The sequence below is a fragment of the Gallus gallus genome, chromosome 6 (genome assembly GCF_016699485.2).
Source record: "Gallus gallus isolate bGalGal1 chromosome 6, bGalGal1.mat.broiler.GRCg7b, whole genome shotgun sequence".
NCBI lineage: Eukaryota > Metazoa > Chordata > Aves > Galliformes > Phasianidae > Gallus > Gallus gallus.
This window is the reverse complement of record NC_052537.1, coordinates 26,491,930-26,512,395: the sequence shown is the minus strand read 5'-3', so window position 1 is coordinate 26,512,395 and position 20,466 is coordinate 26,491,930. Positions and strand designations below refer to the sequence as shown.

General features: G+C 47.0%; 1 protein-coding gene and 2 long non-coding RNA genes across 4 annotated transcripts in view; 2 read left to right on the top strand and 1 right to left on the bottom strand.

Moving 5' to 3' along the window:
• Positions 1-1,416: 1,416 nt before the first annotated feature.
• On the bottom strand, positions 1,417-9,455 carry LOC124418089. The gene is made up of 2 exons (XR_006939779.1): positions 9,290-9,455; positions 1,417-9,006 (listed from the first exon to the last, which is right to left on the bottom strand). It is a non-coding gene; the product is annotated as an uncharacterized LOC124418089 (long non-coding RNA).
• On the top strand, positions 3,567-11,322 carry LOC121111205. The gene is made up of 2 exons (XR_005860966.2): positions 3,567-3,678; positions 10,486-11,322. It is a non-coding gene; the product is annotated as an uncharacterized LOC121111205 (long non-coding RNA).
• A 2,750-nt stretch (positions 11,323-14,072) lies between these two features.
• The window catches only part of XPNPEP1 (X-prolyl aminopeptidase (aminopeptidase P) 1, soluble), a 29,619-nt gene continuing 23,225 nt past the window's right edge, over positions 14,073-20,466 (top strand). The window contains exons 1-3 of one of the 2 annotated variants that reach the window (XM_421751.8): positions 14,073-14,128; positions 14,671-14,759; positions 17,395-17,525. In XM_421751.8, the coding sequence (XP_421751.3) occupies positions 17,409-17,525 (117 nt within the window). In that variant the 5' untranslated portion in view covers positions 14,073-14,128; positions 14,671-14,759; positions 17,395-17,408. Of the gene's footprint in view, positions 14,333-14,670; positions 14,760-17,394; positions 17,526-20,466 lie in introns of both variants that reach the window. The other variant, XM_046943354.1, reaches the window with a different exon arrangement.

Sequence of the window (20,466 nt, the reverse complement as noted above, 5' to 3'; positions counted from 1 at the left end):
GTTTGGAAAGTGAAGGCAGTACTACAGGGAAGCCCTTGGGTCAGGAATTCCCTTGGCTCCTGCTCTCAGCGCTCGCACAGCCAGGGGACAGCGCTGGCATGGGGACAATGGGACAGGAACTGACTGCTGACACATTTCAGCTGGAAATCAGAGGAGAGTTGGCAACATCCAGTCAGGGTACTGGGAATGGAAAAATCTCAGTGCTTTTCGGATGAAGTTTATTAAGTCATTACAGGATGTGGCAGCAGGGGACAGACCTGGTGTCTGGGGAGGTTGGTTTGAATGCTGAGGTGCTGCGTGACATTGATCACACACCTGGGAATTTGAATTTCAGAGGCACCAGTGCTTATCCCAGCAGAATGCTTTCAGACATGTAAAGGTGCATCTTTATGTGTTTATTGTAGGACAAGTTTTTTTCTCCTGGGCATGCGGATGAGCTTCAGTATTACTTTAGTCCTGAAAATCTTATGGAGATGACAAATCCTTATGATTCAGTCCGTGATTGGCTCACAAGCAGGACCAAGAAGAAACTTTCCTGCATGGGAGAGCCTTTTCGCATTAGTTCTGGAGGCTCATTTCCCTCCCTGGAGCAGTGCTTGGCCATGCCATCGGGCAGGGCTGTGTTGTGGCTGCAGGTTGAGGCAGTGCAGGGGATTGCTGCCACGAGCCCTGGGTGCTGCTACAGGGAGCATCATGCTGCAGGGCAAGGCAATGGCTAGATAAGGTGGTAACAGCCAGGATGGATCTGCTGGGTCAGACCTTAATGAGTGAAAACAAACCCATAGTAAGCTACAGTAGCCTTGCATTTTTGGAGAGCGGGTCTTTGGGAAGAACCAGGGCTCTGTTATTCTTTCTGGGCTTCGTGCCATTGCTCCCCGTTTGCAGTGTCAACAGAACCCTCTCTCCCTGCACTTGTCCTGCATTCAGCTAAATAATCCCCCCCAGAAGCAACCAACAGGTTACACACAGCAGATACAGCGCTTCCTTTTTGGGTGCCTGATCCCACAGACATGCTTTGCCACTTACACGGTGCCGCAGCTTCTCGCCCTCTGAAAAGCCATGTGTCTAATCAGGCGACCTTGCAGAGCTACTCATTAGAAACTTGGCCAAACCACAAACATTTGTTTCCTTGCTTTATGCCAAACTCTGAGAAAGGAGGAAGGAGTGGCACGGAGCTCATGTTAATGAGTTCTTCATTCCCCACAGAGAGATAATCAGAGCACTGCTCCGAGATTCATCAACATTTTTTATTAGCACTTTAATGGCCTACATCTTTTTTTTTTCTTTTTTTCTTTTTTAAGGAGTTCCTTCAGCTAAGAGCTAGATAATTCCTCCTGCAGCTGTGCTTTAGGAGGCAGCTCAGGGGATGTGCATGCTAAATTACTTTAGCACTAGTTACATATATATATATACACACCTCAAGATTTCCTGGGTGCCTCCTTTTTCAATCAAGGGCATTCTGCCCTCAATCCATCTCTTCTGGGTTGTATGGGGTTTCTTTTGTGGTCTTTGCAGTTTGGGTCTTTTGTAAGACTTGAGGCAGTTTGTAGCTCCTATAGTTGGAGCAGTGTCCTTCTTCCCATAGCAAACTGTCATGGTCAGCAGCAAAGGCAGCTGTTCTGGGGTCCCTTTGGTTGGAAAGAGAGAGAGCTGCTGGCCTTATGCTGTCATTTAGGATGGCTGTTGGCTGGAAACATCCCTACAGTCTCTTCCCATGCCTCCCCCACTCCCCAGTGGCCAGGTTTCCTTCTGGTCTCCTGGAGAGTGCTGCGAGAATATATACATTAAAGACATTCAGGCAGTGAAATGCTGCGGGATAGTTGGGGTTATGAGAGTATTATAAAGGAATACTCTGTACTTTTTCCTGAATCGAACCCCAAGTGTTTCCTGTCAGACCTCAGCACAATGGGACTCAAATGTCCAGTTCATTACATTCACATTTCCTCCACAGCGCAGCCTCTTTCCTTTAAATGCAGAGGACAGGAAGGGATGCTCTCTGCCCCCACTCGTGTCTCTGCACTGACTTTGTCTCATTGGAAAGGGGCTTGGAGGCATTCAGCATTCGCTGCCATCAGTTGGCTGCCTCCCTTCAATCCATACTGCCTTGGGATCTGAGAGGTGTAAATATGGAGGGATCCTGCTGAAATCAAAGAGAGAATGTTCTCACTGGGAGGACACTGGCATGAATGAAGCAAAATGAGATCCATAGGGAATAAAATGCTAGTGCTGGGGGAAAAAAAGAAGTCAAGATTCACAGCACTAGTCCAGAAGAATAGTAGCTCATATCATATTAAAAAAAAACCATAGTTCTCATTTCCTCCTTATCCCTGTAGGACAGGAAAGAACATCCTGCTCTTTTAATATGAGCAAAATACAAGTTATTTTTGGAAGGAAAAAAAATCACGCTCAGAGCACATTTTTCAAAAGACATCTCTAATCTGTGATTCTGATGATGCACGTGGAGCAAAGCGCATCCTTCTGCATCCAGAAACCCAGCTTTATCACCTCAGCACCATCCACACTCAGGCAGGTTCCTGTTGGTTGAACAGGGGTCAGCAATGCTGTGTCGGGATATCAGCAGTGCCCAGAAGCTGCCTCCAAGGGGTGCTGGGGGCAGTGGTGGGGAGCTCAGCCCGGGTATTGGGTCATTCATGGTGAGCTCTGCAAGGGGCTTCTGTGATGGATTCCAGGCCAGGCTTCCACTTTTTTGTAATCTCCAAATGTAGAACAAAGCTCACACCCTCAGTCTTTCTGCACTGGACGTCTTGTGCTAAGCACAGACCTACAGACGCGTGTGTGCTCTCATCTCCCGGGCTGAAGTTTGGAAGTTTAGAGCATCAAGTCAAACTCACGGCCTTTGGGGTGGGCTGTTACTTATTTTGTTTGATGGATTGCTTGAAAGGACAGCACGGAGATGAAATCAGCCCCAGGTTTGTTAACGTGAATAAACAATATTAATTCTTGAATAATGATCAATTGTGATTCTGTGTAGGTGGCTGTTACTCCCAGTGCCTCTTTTGAAGCAAGTAAGAGTGAAGAATGTATGTTAGCACCATCTCTAATGATAAGGATAAACAAGTTGTTAATCATTTACCAGCGCCAGATTAACAGACTCCAAATGTACTGTAAAAAGAGCTCCAGTTTCGCTTTAAAAACCATTAATTGAGTGTAAGATTTTAGCTCCTCTCCACGTCAAGGGCCCCAAATACCTAAGCAGGCTCTGGGGAATGACCTCATCTATAGTTTCTGAGCGTGTTCCTGGGGATGCTAATGCTAGGAACAGACTGCTTGTCAGCGATGCAACCCTGGGGTGCACGGCAGGGGCCAGGCGTGCCCATGGGACAGCCCAAACCCCAGTGGGCAGCGTGGGTCAGCAGCAGACCGGTCGAGCATCCTGGCACTCACCCATGATGCGCTGCAGCCCCTGAGAGCACGGTGAAAAAATCCATCCGGAGCTATTCCTATGAAGTCAGCGGATTACTCATGCACTTAAAGCACTGATTTCCCTAGCGGGACAAATTGTGTTCCATGGTTTTCATCCGCAAGGACGTGAGGTTGTTTCTGCTGACCGTCTCGGCTCGTTCTCATCTCAGACAGGAAGCAGAGCGGGGCAGCGCGGACCCACAGTCAGCTCTGTGCAAACAGGCGGTGGAAACTCCCAACAGATCCGCCACAGAGGTACGTGGATGGCTGCGAGGGGAAAACCCGCGCTTGTCTTTGCCAGGCAAATCCGGATAATTTTGCAGAACGTGTTTGAACCAGCTCCACGTCTGGCTCGTTCCCTGCTGCTGGCGCACAGTGAACTGCAACGTCAGGGGTTTTGACCGGGGTGCCTGAACTCTCTGGGACTCTGAGGGGAAAGACAAATGGATGTGTACGGCAGGCTTCCATGTCCCCACCGTTCCCCTAAGGGAGATAAGGAAACTGCGGGGGGAGGAAAAGCACAAATCCCCCTTAACAACAGTAATAAATAATGTGCAATCTATGTACAATCACTTATGTGCTAGAGAATAACGCACAGTCGCTTATACACTAGAAAATAGAGCGCAGATCCATTATCTGAGAGAGGTACTAAATCTGTGTAAATGTGCAGCAGAAGAGGAAGCTCAAACCACCGTGCAGAAAACAGACCTCGGATTGTCTCAAGATAGATGGTGAAAAGACACCGAACATCAACAGAGTTCCCCAGAGTGGGAGATACATCAGTGCAAATTGAGTATCTGGTCCCCTGGAGTTCTGCAAATCATCAAAAAAGACATTAATGTCATTAGTAAAAACAACAAACGTGCCTATAGTTATTACTTATTTGTAATAAGATTTGGCTAATGTATAATTAGCAGGCTTCAGAAGTCTTTAACGACCTCTGAGATTAGTTTCTCTGTCACAATGAAGTTCACCAGAAAATTCCCATTGTTTCAACGGAGCTGCAGCTTCCCTGTCAGCTCCTACACCCTCATCTGGACTGACATTAGCATATGCAAAACATCACATAAATCCATGAGAACTGTGTGTATATATACATAAACATGCATCAATTTTGTTTGATTATTTACTGTATGAAGATAGTCTTTGATCAGGAATGTTTGTTTCCCAAGAGGCAATAGCACTCTTCTGCCAAGCAAGACAGCCAGCTATGCTGTGGATTTGTGATGTGTACACACAGGATTACCCATCAGCTGGCTTGAACACATCCAGTTGTGCATGGCTGATGGAGCTGGCTCGCTGTCCTTGTGCTGTGATACTTTTGTCCACATTTGAGCACATCTGTAATGTTATTTAAACACAAGCCTAACTAGGGATGCACACATCCCAGGAGACGGTGCACTGGAATGGGCACATCTTCATGGACCTGCTGGACTGACTTCCTGACTTGGATCCTCACGTCAAAAAGATGAATTGGGTGACACCAAAAGGCTCTGTACAAGACTGCAGTTTGAGTTACTGCTCCTCAGAAGGCTCTCAGGACTCCAGTCTTTGGTAGGCTTGGATGTACTTGTTGGGAAAATGGTACCTGGTGACACTAAAGAGGATGAGAATGGTAGTGCTGGAGCTGGCCCTCTGTCAAAGCCAGTGCATCCTCATCCAGCATCCTGCCTGATGTTCAGATGTAAAACCAGCTCCAGATCTGCCAGCTCTGCTCTGTGTTCTGCAAGCTTGAGTCTTTTCAAAGCTGTTGAATGCATGCATAAGAACCATCTGTTTCACTTCCTTTTGCACCACCAGAGGTGTGATTAGGCTGGTCTGGCACCAATAGAATGGGACTGGGGACTTTCTGAGCACCAGATGATGCCCTCACCCGCCTGAAGCCCCCTGGCTGCCCAGGGCTGGGGTTGCAGCTCACGTGCAGAAGGCTTGGTCTTGGTCTCCTCTGTGCCATGCTCTGGAACAAGGGGAGCTCATGGCAGCTTCTGCTGCTCTGCTTGTTTTAGAAACTGTTCAAATGCCATTTTTTCCCACGTGGAGTTGGTGCAGAATTTGTTTCACGATCCATCTTCTGTTGCTGGCAGCGGAGCTGTGCCTCTGATGCTGTCAGAAAGCCACTCCTGCTCCACAGGACGTGCAGCTGGGACATTGCCTTCCCACTGTGGGGACAGAGCTGGGACAGCTGCAGGCTGGGCCTGAGGGGGAATCCTCCCTGTCCTCTGAGTGAACAATGTGGTTCCTTCACTGATGATGTTGTTATCAGCAGTTCAAAACAAGATAGCAAAAATACTTTCCATGCTGTGCAACTGGCTTCCTAGATCCAGCTACAGAAATGATGCTGGTGTTGTCAAGGGTTATCAGCGACATTTCTAATGCTAACGGAAAGATAACACAGTGTTAAAAAAAAAAAAAAGAGTAGATGTCATGAAGGGGGATTGTATTTCTGTCTCTGCTGCAAACTTTGCGTATGAACACAAGCAGGTTTTCAAGAGGAAACGTTTCCACTGAATTTGCATCTCCAAGCAAATAAGTCCAAGCTTTCAGATGTAAGAATTTCCTTTCAAATCGGAATGCAGCAGGTATTGCCATAATTCACAACCTGGGTGTTCTTTTTCCCAAGCCCAGACTGAAGTGTCCTGAGCCTCTGATGACTCCAGTGGGATCTGACACCGTATTTCTGCTGCAAAGCCTGCTGCCCAGCAGGCAGCACCAGCTGTGCTTGCAGAGCCCTGCGTGGATCTTGCATTTCTCTCAGACAAAGTCAAACTGTTGATTCGAGACTGATGAACTGCTGTGAATACTCTGCTTTATCAGAGGAAATAGTTGGAGGCTGAAGTCTTGGTCCCTGACAAGTCTTTGCGAGGATATTAGCGTGTCTTGCCAAGATCTAGTAATTCCCTCGCAGCCAATGCAACATTCCTCAGAGGCCATAAGGCGAGATGGGAAAGGGGATCGTGTGGCTCTGTATAGGCTCAGTTAGCTACTACACAGAAACAGATACATCTGATGGAACAAAACCCACCACGCATTGGTGGATCCATTAGAAGCATCTATTTTCCAAATGTCTAGTGTAAGAAAGAAAAGGGCGTATTTTTGAATGCTGGCCATACAATTTGATATACTGAGCAAAACAAATAGTGTGGAAGTCTGGGGATAATAAAAGGGGTCTGGGGAAGAGGATGTATTGTACAGTTATTACGAGCTTTTGTTTGCCTGCTCTCTGGTGAGACCAGAGTGTCAAGAGAAGAAAACCAGAGAAATACTAAACCTGATCCCTCTATGTAACAGTTCATGCAAAACTCTGCCCTTCTGGGAGTTTCCTATGGTAGCTTAAACCTGACTTTCAAAAGATGAGCAGCAGGTTTTCAATTATGGCATCGAGAACTCCGCAGTGGGGATTACAAGAGGATGATCCAGCGAGATGTGCCCTTTGAGACTGGCTTTTAATTCAGCCAGAGGAGGAGCCCTCAGACTGGTACTCTTGCAAGCATCTGGGTCTGCACAGGGCAGGGCAGCACAGACATGATGCAGCAGGCTCCAGCAGCGGAACGGGGGCTAGCAGTCTTGGCTACTGGTGTATTTCCATGGCTGTGCTCATGCTAAAATATGGTGTGCTCGGTTAGCCATGAAGACAGCCTTGCTGCATGCTGATTTGCGTATCTTTGTGCCACACACCATCACCAGGCTGTTTCTCCAGCCTGAAGGGCAATGGGAATTGTACCAGCAGCTTCAGAGAAAACAGGCCAGCGGGGAGGGCTTTGCATCTCCTACGCTAAGAATCTTTATTTGGTTCAGCACTCATTATTCTGACAGTTGTCTCATTTATTCACTTTTTACATCAAAATCCATCCCTTTAAAGCTTATGTTAAGCCTTAAGCTTCAGCATGCGCTAATAGTATTAATCACTCTGGAAATAGCTCTGTCTTCTCCACTATCCGTAGCTATCTTGATGATGCTGCCTCGGTTCTATGTTTTGTCCCAGCTCTCCGAGGCTGGCTCTTGAGTGACTAAATAGATGCACAGCAAGGGACAGCAGCAGGAGACAGAAGAAAGTTGAAGAGATGCCCTTTGGTTGTGTCCCCACGTTTCAGAGCGCATGCAGAGATGCTCTAAGCTGCAGCATGGTTCAGCCCTAGATTCTTCCAAATTTCCTCTATACATTCCATCTGTTCTGGAGGAGACATCACATGGCACACCCAGGGTGGCAAAGACGGACCAGACATCTTCCAAGAAGGGTCCTACCATCACTGGCATCAAGGGCAGATGGGATCTGTGGACAGGAGAGCCAGCTCTTGGAAACAGCTTGGGATCCTGCAGATCAAGTTAAGCATCCTGCCCATATGGTTTTGTCTTTTTATTAGCCAGGTTTCTGTATGTGCATTTCTTCAGAAAAATGGAGGATATTCTGGATGGCTTTGAAACCTTCACTTGGATATATTAAGAAGTAACATCACGTGTGGAATCACCAGCAGAGAAACTCAGCTAGGACTAAAAATAGTTTTCTTTTGCCTTCTTGTTCAAAGAAATGCTCGTGTCCAGTTTTGTGATTCTTATGTTTCTTTTATACAACCGTCTTGACAGTCATAAAGTAAAAACATTCTCTTGGGCAGCATCTTATTTCTCTTCACAATTGCCTGAACCAGGTTTTCAGTTCTTTCTGATCACAGAATATCTCACAGCTAGCTACAGGAACTGTGGAAAAGTACTGGTAACAGCAGGAAGGTTGCAAGTACAGCATGTTAGCTTATTTGAATATAACTTAACTGCTGAAAAACAAGCGATGGTTATAAGCACATGACCAGTCACTTTGTGCTTCTTGGCCCATGGCTTAAGAACTGCAAATTAGTAGAAAAATGTTCACAGTTAATTAAAATCTGTACTGTGGTAGAGGTCAGTAGAGATGGCTCTGCCCACAATTGCAGACTGAAAACTTTCAGCACACTTGACAAATCACTTCCCATATCTTATTTTCCCATTTTTAGATAGCACAAAATGCTTGGAGACCTGAAAACTTTTCCACACCCCACAGCAGGCTCCAGGAGAACAAATTCCACCATGGGACATTTGGTAGATTCAGGAATACTATGGATATTTTACTGTTGTACTGCAAGTTGCACATGCTGGAATAGTCCTTGGGTAGGAAAAGATAAGGTTATTTTTAGCCATTGGTAGTACATGAAAGTGTAAAATGCATGGTATGTAAGTAGGATTGGATCAGAATACTGCTGTAGTAGCTGTTTAAGAAATGATGTGCTCTTAGTGATCAATAGGCATCAGGCAAATTTATCTGGGAGTATTTTGTAACTATTAGAGACACTTCGGTAGTAATTGCATGCTAGTTCTGTAGTATCCCACAGCGTGTGCCAAACTATTGCTTTGGTAGTTAAAATCAACGTCACATATACCTCATTTCTTCTGCACTGATCATCTATTTTGACTCCTTGGGGTAGTAGTCTTCTTCTCAGAGCACGTCGTCGATGTTTATGTTAACATTAGCATATGATCATAGCCAGGAAAGAATAATCAGCTTGCAGCCCAGCTCTTTTCTACTGCATATTTTGCCATGAAGCATGCTTAAGATGTCTGGAAATAAGCATAAAATTGACACGAGCTACTTCACGCCTTTTACTACTGCAGCAACAATAGCCATGTCCCAGAACAAAATTTTTTGAGAAAACCATATTTGCTGTCAACACAATTGGGAAAAAGCCCAAGTTCCCATTCAAGTTCAAGCACTGTTGCCCAAGTTAAACAAACATTAAAAAATAGTATTCTGTGATTCTTTTTACTTCCTCCAAAAAAAATGCAGTACGTTTTTTTCATTGCAGGCTAAGATGTCCCTGTCAGATGCAACACTTTGCATTACCTGGTGCTGATGCTTCTCCTTGGGCTCCTTCCCCCCATCCCTGCATGCCGCTTGTTCTGTGGCTGTGCTGCTGGAGTCACCACTACTTCTAAAAGTCCCCTTTGAACCAGACGGATCCTGCTGGCATGAGCTGTAGGCAGCCGTCATTTCTCCAAGCTCTTGCCTTATGTTGCATTGCCTTGGCAACAAGAGCTTGTCTGGGTCTGCCGCAACGCGCTGAGTCGTACTGCTCGCTGGCACCTCGCGTTGCTATAACGACTGCTAACAATAAAACTCATCCCTCATCTTAAAACAGGAACTTTTTAACACTGAAACACTGTGTTTCCTGGCAGAGCTGCAGCTAGATTATGGGAATCCTGGCTGTGTTGCTTCTCCTTCATCTTCCTTTTTGCATCTGATACTAGAAGAGTGAGGTACGCTGCTCTCCTTCCAGCAAAACATATATAGGAGCATAGAATATGGACTCTGGCATGGGGGGACAGGCTCTCACAACAAACATGTCACTACTTTGGTGGGGATGAGGCTTTCAGAGCCAGAGGAGCCCTGTAATGAATGAGGAGCGCTTTTAACCTTTGGAAATGCACAGCAAAGATGTAATCGAGGCAGTGCAGCCATAGGCAGGGTGGAAGTTTCCCACTGTCCTAACTCACCTCCTTCCTGCACTTCCACTCACGAGAACGGTGTGAAGCATTCATCCTTTTCCTGTACGTCATAGCGACGTGTGTCTCGTGCAGACTGTCTGTCACCCTCCACTTTTCCATAACACGGGTCATCTTTCTTCAAAGGGGCAGAATCCATAAGCCAACACTTGAACAATGGGAAAGCTTGTTTAGGAACAGCCAGAACTGTTTATGGCTTTCTTCCCCAGCTTCTGCTGCTTGGCTCTTTTGAAGGTGCCATAGTATGAAACAGCCTCGGGCAGGAAGAGAGGTAGCCCACATAGGACAGAATAAGCATGCAGACCTGGAAGACCATCCCCCAGTGTTATAAGCAGAGCTAAAACCTCCCTGTAGCTTTCAGATGAGTTTATGCTTGTGCTCTTGGCCTGGCATCTCACAGGGCTTTTTGGGAGAGGTGTAATGTCCACTCAAGCCCTGTGCCAGCCCTTGTGGGCCTGAAGCTGCTCCCGCTCCCTCTTCCCCATTTTCCTATAGGCATCCTTTTAATTGCTTCATTTCTATTTTATTTTTCTTCAGGCTACTGCTTCCTTTTGAGCCTCCGTTGCCTGTGCTGAGCTCCTGAGGGCCAACCAGCAGCCTGGCGGGGATGTCCTAGCAGCCAGACTTCTCTGGATGTCATGTTTCAGTTGAAACACAATCAGATGAGGTTTCCTGACTCCACATCTGGAATTTTGGTTTCACAGATTAAAACAACTAATCACAGTGTTTTAAAGAATAAGCATCTTGCTTAAAAAGCCTGGGGCTCAGCTCTGTGGTCAGACCTCATGGACGTAGCATCTAAAGGCCTGAAGTGCCACAGCTGAGGTACCACACTTGGGGTCCTGGATGATCCCAAACTGCCCATGGATGTGGGCTGTGGATCATCCTGCCTTGGGCACGGGAATTCAAGTGGCCAGGCACCCAACTAAAGCCCTCAAACAGACTCTCAGTTTGGTAGCAGGCAGGGAAGGTGTCTATGCCCAGGTGTGAAATACTGATCACACGATAGATATGGTTAAGCTTCAAAGTCTCTACCTGGGGCACATGCAGCATATTTAATCCCAGCTTTTCCACTTTGTCCTATTATCTGGCACAGACAGTAACCCAATACTTTGTGTCTGGACTCCGGTACCCACTGGAATAAACATGTGTTTCTTGTGCTGTTATTCATTTAATACATTGCATAGCATGGTATTCCAACACACTCATGCCTGAGGGGGATTTCTGCAGGTGAGCGGGTCTCACTTGTAGAGGCCGTGACTCTAGGTGGAAGCCAAGGATTGCAAAATGTGGTCCTCATATATATTTATGAATGAATCTTCTGTACTGCACATGTTAACTGCAAATAAAATCCACATCTGGTTTGTCACTTTCCATGCCAGATGCATCTTGAAGTCCTGATAATGCAGAATTAAACACATGCCTGGTAAGTAAGTGGTTTCCTAATGAAATGAGGCTTCATAGGCCATGTGCTGTGTGTATCTGTCTGTCCATCACCACTTTGCAGAGGCTTTGGACCCCTCACTAAGGGTGATGGATACCAGGATGGAGTGTGAAGGGAGAGCCAGGTCAGTGCTGCCAGAGGAGGTGAGTGCTGCCCCCAGACATGGCTGTTTTAGGGCTGAGCCATAGCTGTAAAGGCACCTGGCTTCACTGGCATTTCTATCTGGGGAGATAAGGAAGCTTGTGTGATAACAGTGCTTCCTGTTGCCAGGCCAAAACACAGGCATGCTAGTCACCAAACCCTGGTAATGTTTGTGCTGACAAAAAACCTCATGCTACAAATTTCCTATTGCTGTCTCTCCATGGCACCCTGCCTGGGACCAGCAGTCTGCAGGGAGCTGCCTGGTTCCACTTTCATCTTCCCAGACCCACTGAGGTGCACCAAGAGCCAAAGGTGACCGATGCCGTTAAAAAGCTCTGGGCTTGCTGGTGGAAATGGGCCATCTCAGAAGATTAGATTGCAAAACAGGAGTCTCAATTTCATCTGTGCCCAACAAGAGAAGGTGAAGGAAAGGAAAGGAAAGCTACAGCTGTAATAAAGGTATCATGGGTATAGGAGGGCTGATAAGATAATGGGAGTTCTTTTAAGGTTTATTTCCTGGCCTTGATCTCTTGATATGGATCAAGATTACAGCAGAGTTAATGGCTCTGTCACATGTCAATTGGTCTCAGGCAATTTTGGTTGCTACCTGCCAGATTGCCCTCTTTCTCTCCTTCTTATATGCAATCTGATGCAATATAGCATTGTAAGTACATAAAAGATAACTCATTCAGGACAATTTAATTAAAAGCTAGGTATTTTGAACAGTTTTCATAAAACACCTTTGCAACAGAAGTTGCACCATTTAACTGAGATTCAACAGCTGCTTAGAAAGGCCAGTTTCATCTCTTTAATCATTTCAGATTATATATCATTCACAGCGCCGCCTGATAAATGAATTATTAAAATATTTTACATTATCTACATTGGAAAGCTCATTAGAAGCTTCCTGGAGACCCAGAATGCCCAGGAAATAAGCATCAAATGTTTGGGCTTAACAGGAAAGCTCATTCCACTTTCTCTTATTTAACTTACAAGTCATTTACTATTCAAGTGAAATGAGCAGTGCTGCTAAGAGTCCTCTGCTGGCTCTTTCAGCCTAGGGATCTATCAGCCTCCACAGGGCTGCACCTCAGCACCAGTCCTCAGTGCACCCTGAGTCCCCACTGTGCTCATCCGCAGGCTTGACGCCGGTCCAGCTGGGTCAGGCCACTGGCTGAACCAGGGTGCTGAACATCCAGCGCTTTCCCCTACCTGATGAGGGCATCTCTGGACCTCTTCCCCACCAGGATGAAGTAAATCTTGGGCATTCACTTGGACCCAGGCGCCTGGAGCTCTCTAGGTCTGCTGCTTGAAATAAGGGCCCTGGCACCGGGAACTCAAGACTTCAGGTCTTCTTGCTGCCTCGATCTGCAGTGTAGGGCAGAAAATGCAGTAATACCACATTATTTTTGTACATCTTCCCCCTGTCAAACGGGCTGCCTGCTGCCTGCTGCAGAGGACTTGTCACTGGCTTAATCAGGTGTCTGCAAAATGCTTTCTGACCCCGACACATCTGCTCTTACGAGATGATCATCTTCTGCAGCGAAGTTCCTACGCAGAATGCTAATCAGTTTGCCATCATTAATTTTACCAGGAAGGAAAGGAAAGTAGTCTGAATTTTAATGTTCAGTGAGTCAAAAGCCCTTCGAAGTCACCTTTGGGCACTGAAGCTCTCACAGCATCTCCCTCTGATAAAGGGGCATAATGGCAACTAAGTAGCTCTTACAGACGTCAATATTTACCTTGTTTTCTGCTTTCTGTAGCACATCCCGGGGAGATGGGAATCACAGAACCACAGAACGCAGACTGCTTTCTTTTTAACCTTTATTTAATCGAGATCTCAATCAGAAGACAGCCGGAAGAAGAGTGGCCAAATTTTGTCACCGACACAAAGCAGGGAGGCGTCTTCAGCAGTGGGTTACTTTACTTTAAACTACAACCAGACGTCAATATCACATCAATGCTGTGTGTGCAGCTGTGCTTGTTATTTCTGCCTGGACCAAAGCAGAGAGGAATCACTGGAGCACGCTCTGCTCCCCGCTCTCCCTGGGGCTGCTGAGTGCTCTCCAACTTCCCGGGCTTTCCTGTGAGGGGGAGGTCGGCCCCTCCTCCCGCGCGGGAGGTGAGAGAACGGCCTCAGGTTGCACCAGGCTGCGTGTGAGGAACAATTCGCTCTCCAAAACGGTGATGCACGGGAACGGGCTGCCCGCAGGGGTGCTGGAGTCGCCGTGCCCGGAGGTGCTCAGGAAAAGGGCAGCGGGGCGCTGAGGGGTACGGGTCGGTGTGCATGGCGGGGCTGGGCTGACGCTTATGCCGCCGTGTTCCGGCCCGTGTCCCAGACACGGAGCTGATCAGCACGTTGTGCACGGCAGCACGGCCCCGCCACGAGCGCTCCACCATAAAACGCCCTGCAGGAAGCAGCTCCGCTGGGATAGAGGCGTATTGCGCAGCTGCAGCCGCTGCGTCGTGACGGACCGTGACGTAACCCGGCGCTGCCGATCCGCCCCGCGCCCCCGTGACGTCATCGGCGGCGGCCCGCGGCGGCGCACGTGGGCGCTGACGTCGTGGTGGGGCCGGCGGGCGGGACGGCGGCAGGTGAGGGTGATGGGGGCGGCCGGGCCCGGCCCGAGCGCGGCGGCGGGCAGCAGGAGGGGCCTGGGCGGGCCGGAGCACGGCGCGGCCCCCTCAGCCGCCCTCGCCGTGTCGTGTCTGTCAGCCGCGGCCTGTGGAGGCCGGGAGGGCCGCAGCTCAGGTGCTGCATGTCTTCCTGGAGCCGGCCTGCGCCCCGGGGGCTGACTGGTGTGTAGTGTATAGACCGTGCACCACGGGCACCTTGGGGGCTCTGCTGCTTCCATCTCCCTGCAGCGGCACTGCTGTGTTGTTGCTGCTGCTCGGCCTTAGCGTGTTCCCTTCTGTAAAATGAGTAGCGGTCTCTCAGAGCGGTTGCAGAAACAAAACGGTGTAAAAATACTCAGGATTTAACCCACGAGGCCCAGCAGGTGTGGCCCGCAGCGCAGCGGCCGCCTTGGCACTGGATTGCAGCCTGAGTGCGTGTTCAGCTCTGTGCTGGGGGATGAGGGCGCTTTATGGGGGTCGAAGGTTGTGCTGCGTTTCACTTCTGCCCTTTGCTTTCCCAGGCACGTTCCTAAGGCTGAGCAAGTTGCCGAATGGTGTTTGGTGTGAGGGGAGGCAAGAGGAGTCTGGACGTGGGGAGCAGCGTGGGCAGGTAACGGGGTGGTCTGGTACCTTTGGAAGGGTAGGGCGGGGAATGAGACCATGCCCTGGGACCTTCATTTAGCTCTGTTTGGTTTTAACCACTGAAATGATTAAATAATGATAGAAAAGCTGTGTTAGCTTCATGCGGGGTTATAGTTATGGCTATGAAAGGGAAGGCCACCTGCTACAATTTATAGGAGGATCAGAGTGAATGGCAACCAAAGGTCTCAGAGAAAATAGCTTCTCTTTGTGTGGAAGTTGAAGGCAGTGTTACTCAGCTGATTTTTGAAAGGTGGTTGTGTTATGCTGTTGGTGTTATCTAAAGTAGAAGACCTCCTCAGTATGGTTTTCATTGCTGGTCTAGCTTAGTTGTGTTTTAGCATTGCAAGTGAATCTTTCAACAGCAAGAATGCTTTTTAATTATTTTTTTTTCCTCATTGAGAGGACTTGATAAGAAAATCGTGACTTGTCAGCAAGGGGCTTTATTAAGAGGCAAAGCCTTGTCATCCCTTGCCTATTCAAATGAGACTTTCTGGCTTCTGGGCTCTAAGTGCAGGTCTAGAAAGAAAGCTGTGTCCTTGTTGCTCTTTCACCTCTGTGTTTTTTCTCTCTCTGAACATAAATCAGCAGCAGTGGTGTAGAACGTTACAGGAACTTGGTATAGAGGACGGACAGAAACAATCACCGTACAATAAAGCTCAGTGTACCTTGTGAACTGTGTAGAAAAAAAAATACAAAATTTATCTTGGAAATAAATAAGAGGTATAATCTAATCCCAATGAAAGCACTATGGTCAAGTTATCAATTTGATGGTATAGAGAATGGTGACTTATGATCTTTATTTGCTTCTTGTGCTCTAGATTTTAAAACACAGTACCTGTGGGCAGCTGCGTTGTCACACATTATGGTGTGACATACCAGACGGTGTGCTAAGAACCTGTTCTGCTGAGGGGTGTAAATGGTGGACTCAGGTTGAGAACGCACCTGAAAGCAGCAGATTTTGATTTGGTTCTTGGCTTGGTCACAGCATTGCTGTGTGGCCTTTGTCAAGTCACGTTGCCTTTCTGTGGTTCTGTGGAATGGAGGCAGCATTCCTGTTTAGATGACAAAACATCACAGGGCAGAGACTGTACCTTATTGTGTTTTGGAGCAGGACCGTAATGTTTCTTAGGGCTTTTGGTAGCTACTGAGGTGTAAATAGAGTAGGAGCATGGATAAGTAAAAAGCATTTGGGACCTGCATACTATTTGCTTCTGCCATCTATAATCTGTTTGTGGACATGCTGTGAAGTGAGTTGTTAAACAAACTAGTCAGAGTAAAATACTGCCTAGCATGACATTCAGGGAACACCGAGCTTATCCACCTTGCCCTGGAATGTGGTAGCGTTAAAGTTACAAGATCCCAGTTTGTACTTAAAAATGAGAAAGAAATGGGTAGAGGACTGGGAAGGGGATTTTTGTTTTCTTAGGCACTGATAGGGAGACATGAGTGAAGAAAATGGAGACCATCTCTGAAGATGTTCAAGTTACTTAATCTTCATAGACATTCAGGCCAAGCCTCCTGAGCAGCTTGCACATCCTCTGCAGTGAGCAGGTGCCTGCTGCTGCAGCCTTCGTGCATGCCAGCACAGCAGCATGGCTTCCTGCATCTCTGCATGGTGCTTGCAGCAGGCTTCAGCTACTTGTGGTTTTTGGGTAGCAAATTGAGAGGCTGACATTCCTTGCCTCACCAAAGACACATCTATTGCAGAACCACAGCAAGGGTTTGTGATTGACCTGTGTCCTTGCTTTCCCTTCCATCCACCTGTGCACCACACCTGCCTGCTGGGTCCCAGCTGAGTTCTGTGGAGCTTTTGCCAACGGTCTTTGGAGAAGGTTCCTTTAAGCTGCCTTAAATCCCCTTGCAGTCACCTGTAGGAGCTCAGTGGGCTGTTCCTCCTATTACAGCTGTGTTCCTGCTGTGTGAGCTGGCCTGCAGCCCAGAGGTGTATGCACCCAGTGAAATTCTTATGTCCTTAGGAACAGATTTCTTCTATCTGGGTTAATCTGATCCCCAGTCCAGTATGAAATCCTGGGCTATAGTGAAAGTTTTAAAAATTGCTTTCTTAACCAGTCCATTTCTGAATCCCCAGAATGCATGGCCTGCTCTCCCAGCAGTGTGTGCTCCTGTGGCATGTAAGCCACAATATTTCTACCCTTGGAGTGAAAAGACTGAAAACTTCTTCCTGTGTGTGGGGTAACTTCTGTTATGTGGGGACTTGAGACCTTCAACATCACATGCTAGGATGTTCCTTGGATGTCACAGGGCTCCTCAAGCTGTTGGGCGTATCTGAGTTGCTGAGGTTCCTGGTGCCATGAAGGGGTGGCATGTGTGTTAAGCTTGGTAAGCCTATCTTTCATGAGATTATAAAGGGCCTTAATGGTACAGACCAGGTTTTGACTCACTGGGCTCTGACTGAACTCTCATTTTCAAGGGATGTGAGTGAAGTTGATGACACAGCAGAAATTCTGGCTGAGAGGGGTGATGCTGGCACAGTTGTCCTCAAAGGGAATTTCTGGAGTTTTTAGGGGTTATTGCTTCTAGCCCATGTGTGTGAGTGGCCTGAGATGGCTGAAGAAGCTCTGAAGTTTTGTGCTTTGTTTTAGTTTCAGGTGGGAAGATGAGTCCAAAAATTACAACAGAACTGCTGAAGCAATTGCGGCAGGTTATGAAGAGTCCCAGGTATGTCCAGGAGCCTGTACAAGCCTACATAGTGCCCTCCGGAGATGCCCACCAGGTATGAATGGATGAATTATGGGAATTATTTTACTATTTCTTCCTTTTTTTTTTCCAAGAAAAAAAAAAGAAAAAGAAAAGCAAGCCAGGGATAACAGAAATCATCCTTCATTCACTAACTTTTATGGTTCTAGCATAACAGCCTGAGTAACCTGAGAACCATTGTGTTGGAAAAAGTTTCTGGAATCTTTTCAAGAGACTGAAGTTTTTATGTTCTTGTAACAAATCAGTGTGGATGTTCCAGCAGCAATTTCTCATCATATTGTCTCCAGGGAGAAAAGAGAGCTTGCCAGAGCACTTGCTGTCCCCATCCTGACTGTTGGAAAGTATGGATTTATGTGGGGAGGAAAAAGCATTATCTGGGCTCTAGTTTCCCATTAGCACCTCCCAACTAAGACATCCTCTTATGTCTGGTGGTTGCAGAGCTTTCCCTTTGCTAGATCCAGTTGTTGCTGGAATTTGCTGCTTTATGATAAAGCTCTTTAGATCCTATGCAGAGAGGCAGGAAAGGAGGATGTCACAATGACACTTCCCTTTGGAGTCTGGTCTGCATCCGACAGTTCTGTGTGCTAAAGACAAGAGGAGTGACTCAACGTGGTATCCCATGGTGGCAGCTGTTTTGTGCTACTTCCAGTGTTTTTCTTGATTCGTGTAGTCCTTGACATTAATTTTAAGTTATTGACCTGCCTATTACCTCCCCAGCCTATTTGTTTGCTAGTTTTACTTGTGTCTGCTCTGTTTGGAGACCTAAGAACAGCAAAGGCCTTTTTTCCTCCTCAGCCATTTTCAGGAAACAAAAGACATGAAGCTTTTCTGGCTCACATCCAAAGCTCTCTTTTACCCTAGGGTGTACTAAAGCAAAATGCAACTCAGTCAGGACCTTTGCCCTCAACTTGGCACTGAGGTGTGCTGGGTCCAGACTTGCCTGTGCCCTGGGAGCATATGTGCAGCATCATGTTTCCTATTATGGAGACCAAACTTGGGCAGGTAGAGGGAAGGCGCTTTCTGCAGCTGCTATTGTCTGCTACATTCCTGCCTCAAGCTGCCTCTGTCCATATATAACTCTGGTTTCATTTCACTAGATGTTAAGTGCTGTCATGTGAGTTGAAGAATGTGACCCTCAGGACTTCTGGGTTTTTCTGTTGCTCTCTTTTTCCTTGACAGAGTGCAGTTAAGTAGAGAACCCCATGTTGCTATTTCCTGCTGGGCAAGTTGATCAGGTTTCTTTGGAGAATGAATCTATCTAAATGGAAACGATTACTAAAAGCTGCTGATTTTGGTGCCTCTTGACTGGCTAGTGCAGGATTCTGTCCATCTGTGAGGTTTGGGAATTGCTGCAGTTTTAGGCATAGGCGGAAACCTGGTAATCCCACAACTGCCTTACTGATTCCAGATAACTTGTGATGAGCTGAGATTTGCAGCTTTTGTATTTTCCAAGCAAGGCTTTGTTTCCTGTATGCAAATGGAACCTTACAGGCCTGAAGAGTGTGTTCTTACTCAGCTCCTTTCGTGACTCAGAAGACTGTGGCTTAATGATATCTGAGCTTGAGCCTTTTCCTCCCTGTAGCCCAAGTTACTTCCTGTCTTTGCCTCTCTCAGCTGCTGTTGATGCTACCCGCGGATCCATGTCAACAAAGAGATCAACAAAGAGGGATTTCCCTCCTGTGGTGTTGACACTGGTTTTAGACCAGGGGAAACATTCCCTTTTTGGTTTCAAAGAAATCTCTGAGTTGGACTGATGCTTCAACTTGCTGACTAACTTTTCTCTGTAACCAGTGTCACTGGGAATGTTTGAGCTTTGTGCTTTTGCAATGCTTTTAATACTGGGTTTCCAGCCAATGCCAAAAGGCTTAGGCTATATTGCTGCCTGGAGGCTTGCCACCAGCTCTTTCCTCTGGTTTCCATGCTTAGTTGTATAAGGAGATGAAGGACCTGCAGAGCTTCTCACACACAGCTGGCTCAGATTCTGGCTTACCCAGAGCTTCTAATACCTTGGGTTTGTGGCTTTTGTAGCCAGCACTTAATCTTGGCTCCTTTGTTTGTTTTTTATTATTATTATTTTATTTTATTGAAATTTTGGTGCTGATATTAAGAAGTCAGAAGAAAGTGTTTCCTTGGGAGCTTGCATGGTCCAAAGGCTGTTGAGAAAGAAGAGCCAAAAGTGGGCTGAAGTCCATACGAAGAATCCTGCTTGCTTTTCTGTGTATTAGGTATATCTCATGGCTTGAATTGTCAAAGGGTTGTGAATGGATGAAATGCCAAGGTTTTGGGAATGAGGCACCTATTTTCTTTGCGGCTCTGCTAAGAATACTTACCTAAGCTTTTGGGGTGTTGCAGTCGTAAATGCAGTATCCATTTTTATGTTGAGTTATCCAGTTGACACTGAATCTGGAGTCTGCCGTGTGAGGATATTCAGAGACTGGAGGAACTTTCTCCTTAATGGGAGAGAATGATGTTTATATGGAAGCTTGGGTTTAGAGCTGGTCACAGCTAACCTGGGTCTGACTTCCACACCTCAGGTCTTGACTCAGTGAAAACAAATTTGGTCACATGTGGCTGATCTTCCACATCAAGGAGGTACCCGCCCAGCTCAGGTCACTGTGTTTGGGTTGGCAGAGATGCAGTATTCTGCTCCTCTAAAACATACGTTCTTAGCTGAGGAATCAGCAGAGCTATAAAGCAAAAGAGGATATGGCTTGTGCACAGGTTGTACTGACCTGTTCCAGATCTTACCGATGCAGTTAGGTTTTTGGCAGTAAATACTGAGCTCCCTCCAAGCACACAGCAGCATGTGTTCTTTAATGGCATTGGTGTGGTAGCACTAATGCCAGTGAACTGCAGTTTTCATTGCTATTCTTGGTTGACATTAGAATGCCCTGAACAGAATAAGTTTTAAGATGTTAAGAACAGCCGTGCAGACTGGTGATAAGCACCACTCTTTT